The following is a 10,140-nucleotide window of genomic DNA, read 5'->3' as shown; positions in this document are numbered from 1 at the left end:
ACTATCTCCCTGCCTCAGTCATGGCTCTGCTACTGCGAGGACACCCAAAATCTTGCCTATTTTGTTCAGTGCTGCTGAGCTGGTCCTCAAATCTGCACTTTTCAATCCCATTTGACCTATGAAACCCTGACCCTTTGCAAACATTATCTTTAAGTGAAGGGCATTATCTAAATTATCAAAGCAGTTGTTTAATACAGAAAACACTTCTACCTAGGATGCCATTTATAATTTGGACACTGTGTTACAATGTTTTGAGAGGTTATGCAATACATTTTATCTTCTGATGAAGAAGAAACTCTGCATCAAACTGGAAAGACAAAAGCATTTTTAATATCTGTCTCAAAATGCTTATAGATAAAGATCAATTAGCAAATCATTATAAAATACTTTGAATATAAAACAGTTGAAAGAATGTTTTACACTCCCTTTCACGGCATAATTCAAGTTTAGATTTTTGAAGATTCTCAACTCTAAACAGCCAAAACACCTCTTGAACATCTGGGAAGACTTTGTATTTGTATTTGATTGTTGTGATGAAAGAATAATAGTAAAATTTTAAGATGTGACTTGCTTCCTTCTGGACGAATTTGCACATTCTGTATTCAGAGAGAGAGATATCTTTAATTACCCTGGAAATATGATTAAATATATTTTTGTGTGTATATACATATAGAACATACGTATGCATGTAAGTATATAAAATCAAATGCATAAACTCTTCACAATGAAAACATCCAGTCTTTATACCTGTAGAAAGACAAAAATTAAACCTCTTGTAGAAAAACCTCTGTTTATCTCTATGCCTAATACCAATCCATTCTCATTTTGTATAATCAAGCAAAATCCCTAAGAGCTTTAAAAAAAGTCTATTTACGCTTGTCCTCTAAATTATGTTTCTAGTGAATCATCTTGTGTTGAGGAGGGAAATGTAGCTTGGAAAAAAAGAAAAAAAAAAAAGAAGATCTAAAAGATTCCCTTTAGGTTGGAGACGTAATTTAAGTGTAGCTTGAGGTAGTTCCAGATTTGGTGACAATGAGGTACCCAAGCAGCTAACTCCATGCCAGAACCTTCTGTTTACCAAAGGAGACTAATTATATGAAGTTAATAGAGACAGCAAAAGGTCAAGGCCAAAGGCTAGAAATGTAGATTTTTAATCTTACTAAAAACCTTTCAGAATGGAAAAATGAGGTCAAAAGGTAAAAGGGGACACACTGAACTTCCTTGTTAATGTTTTACTCATGGGACATTTTCAAAACTGCAGCAGCTGAGCTTCAGACTAGACTTCTCTAATGTCCTCGGAAGCAACCATGCTCAGGCTGCAGTCGAGGCTCATCTCTGCTCTGCAACCACCAGACTTCTCAGGCGCTCTGGAAAAACTGTATGAATTCAGGATTTCTTCTACTCAACATTAGGCCCCTAAACTACGACATACGTGCATTTCAGATGTTGAAACCCCAAGCAGCTATCGTAGCCACATCCGTTCAAGCACTAGCCAGGCAGCAGCTAAACTGGAGAGCTTACATCAACCAGACATCATTTGCAACCACTTCTTTCAGAGCATAATCTCGAAAAAGCGAAGTGTGGTTTCTCTTTTATGTAGTAAGCAGAAGTCTGAGCAGCTGCTAAGAAGTTCAGATTTCCTAAGTGTTACATGCAGATTTTAAGCAGTCACCTTGGGAGCGAGAGGTCTACTGTGCAGCCAAGGTCCAGGGAGTTGGCATTTGTGGTCGAGGCTGAGGTGCTTGTGCAGCAGGAACAGTTCACTGCTGTGCAGTCCCCTGCTGATGCTAGACCAATTTCATGCAAACTGAACCTATCTGTACACATTGCTGCCATTTCCTTTCTTATTTTTCAGACCTTCCTCCTAATGTGAATCAACAGATAATTAGTAGCAGGTTCAGAGCATTCCAGTTTCTCCTGGTATCAGTGAGAGTGGAGTACAAGATACAGACAATATTTATTGTTAACAGCGGGGAATAATTAATAGGAACAGATTTTTTCATAGACTGGAATGTTAAATTTTTATTTTATGATTACTGCATTGTATTTTGCAAACCTCGCAAATGTGACTGCGATGGCTGTGATATGATCATGTCCATAAAAATGTTTATGCTGCTTAAACAGCTATCTGTCCCCTATAAATATTATTGGACATTATCTCCAGTCACAACTGAGAATGGATTTAGACATACAAGATAAAAATAATTTTGTATATTTTCTATTAGATTAAACTATCCTAGGAGAGCCAGCAGGCTCCCCAAAAGAAACAATCCATCATCTGCTTCAGATGATATTGTTTCTATTTCCACTCTTTGCACCCTTAATCCCATTACTGCTCACTGCAGTCTTACCACTGCTAAAATAAACAAAAGGCTGAAGAAAAAGGCACATCTTTGGTGCCCCATTAATAATGGAAATGTCCCCGTTTATAGGTATTTTTGTGCCAAAAGTATACCCTCATCTTTGAAAACATCATCTTAAACTTGAGAGGTGTAATTCTGTTCATAAAAGCATAGTGCACTATATAGTTACCAGGGCACTAAAAATGCAACCAGTTGTTGCTGATCTGACATATGTTCAAAGTGGAGATGCTCTGTGTGGACTTTGTGAAGCTCCTGGGAAGTTTGAAAAGTCTTCCAAAGTTCGAAAACAGGTAAGTAAATCTGAATAAGGCAATTATTTATGCGAATCAGCTGGTGAAATATTTTGTTCAGCATGCCAATTCTAACATGTCATCATCTAGTAGCAGAGATTACCAATAATAATATTCATAAGAAGCCAGAAGAAATAATTTCATTGCTCTGTGACCCAAGCCCACATCCATCACTGAGGTCTTCTACTGATTTAAATAGGCACTGAATAATTTTAAGATGGCCTCAGAGGAAAGAAAAAAATCTCTGTATAATTATTAACATCAACATAGGTGTATACCCTGCCTTCTGTGTGACAGTGTTGAAAATGCCCTCCTTGTTAAGAGAGGCAATTTTGGCGCATACGAACAGCTGACAGACTTGTGACCTCTCAAACCTCCAGTTTGATGCACGTTCTGAACACTGCCTCCAGTCTTATCAGTCTCTTGAATGCTGAATTTATACATGATTGACTCCTAAATGGTGTAAGATTTGCTTAGTGTTACTTCAACAAGAAGCCTTCCTAATTTTGAAGCTGGTTTTGGTTACATGTTACAAAAATACAGTTCTCAGTAGGGAGTCTCCCTACAGACACACATCAGATGTGGCTGGCAAAAGTAAAAAACACAACTGAAAGGAAACGGGTGAAGTAACAAACTAACCAAAAAGTATCACAGTAATTTTTCCCCCTTTGGAAAGTGTTTTGTTTGTGTTCACCTCTGAGAAAGTAATCTACATTTGTTTAGCTTGGGGAAAAAAACAAACAAACAAACAACAACAACAACAACAAAAAACCCCCAGGTACAACCCATTACCCCTTGTTAAAGCCAGAGCTGTTAAAAGCTTTTTGTGGGTTTGAATAGTGTAAGAGTCTTCATGGCGTCTGCAGCATTTTACATAAAACACTCTTCTGCCCTCCATGTTCTGGCTTCTGAAAAATGAACTAAGATACCTTCACATGTTCTTTCACAAAACGAACTCCTCTGTCATTAGTTACCTCAGACAGAAAACATAGAGACTACTGATATACTGACCCTCCTTTGGTACAGAGTTATCCAGAACTAACAGAATAAGCCATAACAGAAGATTTGGCTGGCTAAGAAGTAATTTAACAGTGACATATATTGCAAGGTAAGATTTCTAAACAATAACACAAAACAGAAACTGAAAATAATGTGGGGCCTTGAAGGTCAGCCGTCACTCAGGACTAGATTAAGTAATGATGACTCAAAGACAAACAGCACCGTACAAATCATTAAAGTACAAAGGAGAAAAAAAGAAAAAAAAAACCAAACAAACAAACAAAACTGAGTTAGCAATAAGTGATCATGCTTAATTAGGGAGTAAAATGCATGACAGGAGCAAGGTGACTTTCACGGAAGAAAACATGTTGATGGGAGACACAAAACCATCGGCACAGATGAGTTCCAGGGTGACACCACAAGGATTTGAGGATTATAAAAACCTCCCTGCACTTCCAATGAACTCTGCTCTATGGCTAGGCAGATGCATTAGTCCTTAAGAGGGAAACCATTAAAAAATAGGGCAGCAGTTTCATCTGGGAGAAACAATTTAAAACAATCCTTTTTGGGGATGTTTTTGTTAAAAAGGTCTGCCCCTTTTTACAGTTCAATGCAAGATACACATTTCTTTTAATTCTGAATACTCCAGCTTTGTCAGTGGTAATTAAGACACATTAGAAAACAACAAATTGTCCCTATGTTATGAGTCAAGAAAAAGGTTTTCTTTCAGATCTCTAAGGTCAAGCTGTTCTTCCAGGGGAAAAAAAAAAAAAAAAAAAAAAAAAAAAGTATTTTCTGTCTCTCTTTTGAAGCAGAAATGTTCCCTTTCTGATGTTCCTGGGCTCCAAAGGATGAAGCCCCCTGGTAAATACATATTCTAAGGAGAGGGATTACATCACAGAGACACCATCAGAAATCATTTACCAGCTGAAGTCATAAACTAAAAATCAGTAATTGAAAGTGGCAATAATTTGACCAGTTTTCTGTATGGTCCTAGTCATGCTCCCATATTCTAGGGGTGGGCTAAAAATTGCCATCCTTCAGATATAAGAGTGTTTCTAATATTCTGTGCAAAGCTGTTATATAAACCCCCTGATGGAGATGTCATCTTCCTGCATCCCTGTGTTAGCTTATTCCAGAAACCCAGGCACGTAAAGCCTCAACGACGAGAAAAACACCTGTCAAGGGTATGCACTAGCATCTTCTTGTACACATCTGCCCCTCCACCACACCTACAGGGATTCAAGGGAACTGCTACACCACCAGTACAGGGATTATTTTGAAGAGGAAAGGCTGCTTGGGGAGGTGGGGGGACACCCTCTTCAGGGTTACTACTGGAATGGTTCTGCTGCTCTGTATGGCTGCTGGAGCAGGGTGTAACACATCTGCACAGCCTGCTGGTACACAGGTGCTCTGGAAGAGATCATGTTTTCCCTTCCCCATTTCTCTGGGCTGTTTCTGATTTAATATGGACAAAATTGGATAAAACACAGTCATCACCCTGGGAGCTGAAATCAACACCAGGTGCTTGCACCTCTTGCATCTGGATACCATAGGCTTTTTGCACAGATCCAGAAAGTTTAACATGCTGTACGAGTCTCAAAACTTGAGTAGTAACTAGAAAATGCAAAAATTTAAATTCTGGTTGGCATAATTCATCACTGCACCACCAGAAGCAGTTTCCTTCATTTTTATTTGGGAAAATGGTTTTATTCTGGACGAGTTTATCTAACCAGCAGAGCTAGAACTATGGTTAACTCCTGGCAACATATGACTGCTTTAGAAGAGAAAAAGACAACATACTCACCTTTGATGTCAAGTCATTAGTAGGTTGAACCTGGTTCTGGGCATGGGATTTCTCTTTTTCAAGCTTCCCTAAGCCACAGTCAAAATACCCTTTTCTGAGGACAGCTGTAAAGGGATATTACACCGACATTTCATATCAACAGCAAAGAAAACACTCAGGTAGATGTCAATCTTCGGTGACAAACAATTGAAAAGATAATCCAAAATTACAATAAAACCAATTAATATCAGACTGCACACACGAAACGTTGCTTGCAGACAAAACCAGATGACAGCAGAGGCAACCACAAAGGGATCTCAATCACATGCCTCCTGTGCTTCTTCCACCCCATACCCCAAGGGGAGGTAAGACAACCCCCAAACCAGTATTAGGGGCCTGACTTCCAAAGAGGTTCAATCCTAAATGCATAACATTCACAAATCCCAGCATCTGGTTAAATTACTTTCCCTGAAGCATGCTGACTAGTGCAGCTCCTACTTTTCCCCATACATCACACAGGGGCTTTCAGTTCCCAGTTTGACAGGATGGGGAAGGCTCCAGGTGAGGCTGGTCAGGACCCTTAGGAGAGAGTACTACTGAATCCACACCTAAAATTAAATTTAAACCTGTTCAGCTCATGGCACGGGCATTTTTAAAGGGTAAATGAATTCAAATCTTGTTCATTTTGTAAGCCAAAACTTGAAATAAGGATTGGTATTGCTTTTGCTACCTTTGATCATTTGTCTTGGCAACGAGATCACTTTTGATTTCTGAGCTGAAAGCTTACAAACATTTCTAAATATAATATTCCACTTGATGTAAATGTTTCAATAGAAACAGAGCTTAAAATACTCTTTTAGTTTTTAAAGACTGCTTCAAAATGTTCCGCAGAGTCAAAGCACTTAAAGTATATTTAAGTTCCAGTTAATAATAACTAAAAAAATACAGCAACAGCATTTTTTCTTCTCTTGGTTTGAATGAGTTCTCTAATGTCAACACTGTGAAATGCTGATTATTAGCACCATTTTCAAACACAGTTACTGTTTTTAGACACATTCAGCTCCTAACTCTACCACCAAACTCTTCTCGTTAAGAGTATCTTTGAAAAGTAAATTCAAGTATAGAATTAAGTGGAAACATTAATAGCTTGTAGATACATATACTTGATATTCTTAGCTGCAGAGAGGTATAGCATCAGTTATAATACTAAGAAGAAAAACAGGCATAAATCTAGCTGTAAGTAGAGCCATATAAAAAAGAGTTCATTTAAGTCAATCATTCCTATAAGCCTTGGTTTTATTCAAAAATTGTATTTTCTATACAGACTACTTTGCTTTTTAAATAATAGGGTTTAGCTGTTAGTCACTCTAACCATTCAAACAGGAATGTTAAAGTTTGCATACTTGTTGTAAACCTTTCAGGATGATAAATGACAGATAATAACCCCTTGATCAATATAACTTTTATTTATTCATCTGGGAACATGGCAAGGATATCATAGGCAACAATGCTGCCTAGGAGAACATGGATACCACATAAACTGTTTTGGCAGAAACACGCATTTAAATAATCATCCAAATCACCACCTCACTATTTCTATCTTTAAAAAAAAAAAAAAAAAAAAAAAGGCAACAAAAAAAACCCCAAACAAACAAAAACCAGAGAAACATAAGATCTGAACAAACAAACAGCCCAGAATTTTTTTCTATTTAATGTCTGTCAGCCACATCTGTCCCTGATTTTAGAGGTTGTCATACTTAGCACTGACAATGGCACCTTTCATTTGCAAACATGTTATAAACATGGACTGACTGTAATTAAACCACAACACCTCACCACAGCTAATCAACCCGGCTGCCTGGCCCTCCCTCAGCCTGGGGAAGTGCTGAATTAGGTTTGTGCTGCCAGATCCCTGTACGACTGTGTCTACAACCTGCAAAGTGCTACACATAGAAGTGAGTTTAGCATGAAGTGACTGACCAAACTATAGCGTAAAATCAAGCAGGTTTTTCCACTCAGTGCTAATATTTTGTTTCATAATCCAAGAAGAACTGACCAGGGCAGGATGCAATTTAATGTAAACCATTTGGAGTGAAAGGTGTTATTTTGCCTAGTGAAATCTCCCCCTCACAGTCCAGCTCACAGACAGAGTCAGTGGCAATCTCACGGTCAGGGGAGATCTGGGACATCCTATCAAAAGGGTCCTCGCGATTTTCCTCACAGTCAACCACATTTGGGATCATGTTAACATAAGCAGTCACTATCTCCTTATGGAAAAGTGTGTCCTGGTTGTAAGAGATAAGCTCGTTGCTTATATTAACAGTCTCCACTGGAGTACTAGAGCAAAACTGACCACATCCCAGGAGGTTGGAGAAGACCTTTCTAAAGTCAGCATTGAAGGCATAGATGATGGGGTTGAGAGAAGAGTTGGCCCAACCAAACCAGACGAAGATATTAAAGGTGGTCTCACTGACGCAGGGAAGGCCAGCGTGAGGGTCACTGGGTGGGCTCTCGCAGAAGGGAACCATGCAGTTCAAGACGAAGAACGGCAACCAGCAGCAGACAAAGACGCCCATGATGACAGAGAGAGTCTTCAACACCTTGGTCTCTTTCCTGATGGAGGACTTGAGGCTTGTGTGATGGTGGCAGTCAATGTGGCTGCTCCGGCAGCTCTGCGCATGCTCGGCTGCCCTCTCCAGGGAAGAGATACGACGAATCTGCACCTGGGCAATGCGGTAGATTCGAGTGTAGGTAACTATCATGATAGCCACTGGGATATAAAAACTGATCAAGGAGGAGGAAATAGCGTAAGTCCTGTTGAGGCTGGAGTCACAGCTCTCCGATGGTCCAGTGAGGGTATCGTTGCTGCCAGAGGTCCCAGCAGAGGGTCTCATTGCTGCCAAGGCCACCCATGTGGTGCTCATATCTTCCGCCCAGGTGGTGACAGCACCTGCTGCTGCCCAGCCAGTGCCAAATCCATCTCCAATATCACCAGCAGCAACCACATCCCCACCTTTGTGCCAGTTGAGCTGGACAGGGATGAAGGAGATGAGCACAGACAAAGCCCACGCCACACCGATCATCACCAGAGCCAAGCGCTGGGTCATCTTCCTCTCATAGCGGAAAGGGCTGGAAATAGCCCAGTACCTGTCCACGCTAATCACGCACAGGTTCAGGATGGAGGCCGTGGAGCACATGATATCGAAGGCCACCCAGACGCTGCAGAAAGCCCCAAAGGGCCAGTACCCGGCCACCTCGGCCACCGCCTTCCAGGGCATGACTAGCAGAGCCACCAGCAGGTCCGAGACGGCCAGGGACACGATGAAGATGTTGGTGACCTTGCTCCTCAAGTGCCGGTACCGGACGATGGCCGCGCACACCAGCACGTTCCCAAAGAGCGTCCAGAGGATGAGCAGAGCCAGCAGGCTGCCCGCCGCCACCTGCGCCGCCCCGGGGGCGCCCGCCGGGCTCCGCGCCCCGCCGGGGGGCTCCGCGGCCGGCGGCAGCGGGCTCCGGCCGCCCCGCAGCATGGCTGACGGCTCCCGCCGGCGGCGGGGCGGCGGCGGACGGGACGCGCCGAGCAGCCCGCGCCGCCCCGCCGCCCGGCCCCATGGGGCCGCTGCCCCCCCCGCCCCGCCGCCACCCCTGCCGGATGCCCCCCGCCCCGACGCTCCGGCCGCCCCGCTCCGCGGCTCAGCGCGTACCGGGCTCCGCGCCCCGCCGCTCAGCGCGCCGCCTGCTCGGGGTCCCCGGACCGCGCTCCTCTCCCCACGCCCCCACCCCCCCCCGCTCGGGGTCCCCGCCCCGCGGCTCAGCGCGGGGGTCCCTGCTCGGGGTCACTGCTCCGCGCCCCGCGGCTCCCGCCTGGGGCCCCCGCTCCGCAGCTCGGTGCGCTCCCCCTGCCCGGCGTCTCCGTCCCCGCGGACCCCGGTCTGGGTACCCGCCTCGCGTCTTCTCGCTTGCGCTCCCCGCTCCGCGGCTCAGCGCGGCCCCCCTGCTCGAGGGGGGGTCTCTGCTCCGCCGCTCAGCGCGCTCCTCTCCTCGGGCTCCCCGCTCCGCGGCCCGGCGCGCACCCTGCTCGGGGTACGCGCTCCGCGCCCGCCCCTCGATGTGGCCGCTCGGCGCTGCGCGGCTCCCGGTGGCTCCCGCCCGGGTTGGCGGCTCCGCCCGCCCGCCGGGGCTCCCAGCGCGGCGGAGCGGCGTCCCCGCCGCCGGCTCCCCGGGCCCCGGGCCGGCCCGCCCGCCCCCGCCCCCCTCTGAGCATGCTCCGCCGCCAGGGACGCCCCGTCGGGGCCGGCGGGCAGCCGGGCTGCGGGCAGCGGGACGGGGCGGCGGGGGAGGTTCCCACCCCCCGGCGCTCCTTTCCTCCCTCCCGAAACCCAGACATCCTCGCAGTTGTTTTGCAGCCGCCACCGGTTCCGCGCAGCTGGAGGGAAGAGCGCGGTCCCACGGCGGGGAACGGGGAAATGCCCCCCCACACCCCGCAGCATCCCCGGAGAAAGCGGCGCTGTCACGGACGGGCACGGCCCCACCGGGTGCGGCTGAAAGTTGCCGGGGGGGAGACGGGACGGGCTGGGTTGATGCCTTAGGGATGGGAACGTAACCTAAACCGGTAATTCTTCCAAAGGGTTCTGCTGGACGGCTAAGATACATTACAGGCAAGAAATCCGGTAAACGAAATCCGATTCTCTCTCTTTTCAGC

General features: G+C 45.3%; 1 protein-coding gene across 1 annotated transcript; it reads right to left on the bottom strand.

Moving 5' to 3' along the window:
* Positions 1–6,797: 6,797 nt before the first annotated feature.
* Positions 6,798–8,968, bottom strand: DRD5 (dopamine receptor D5). Its single transcript, XM_074903758.1, has one exon. It carries the CDS (start codon positions 8,966–8,968, stop codon positions 7,511–7,513), a length of 1,458 nt encoding a protein of 485 aa, XP_074759859.1. The 3' UTR covers positions 6,798–7,510.
* Positions 8,969–10,140: the final 1,172 nt, after the last annotated feature.

Source organism: Athene noctua, chromosome 4 (genome assembly GCF_965140245.1).
Source record: "Athene noctua chromosome 4, bAthNoc1.hap1.1, whole genome shotgun sequence".
Taxonomy (NCBI): domain Eukaryota; kingdom Metazoa; phylum Chordata; class Aves; order Strigiformes; family Strigidae; genus Athene; species Athene noctua.
Note: the sequence above shows the minus strand (reverse complement) of the source record. Positions and strands in the feature narration are given on the sequence as shown.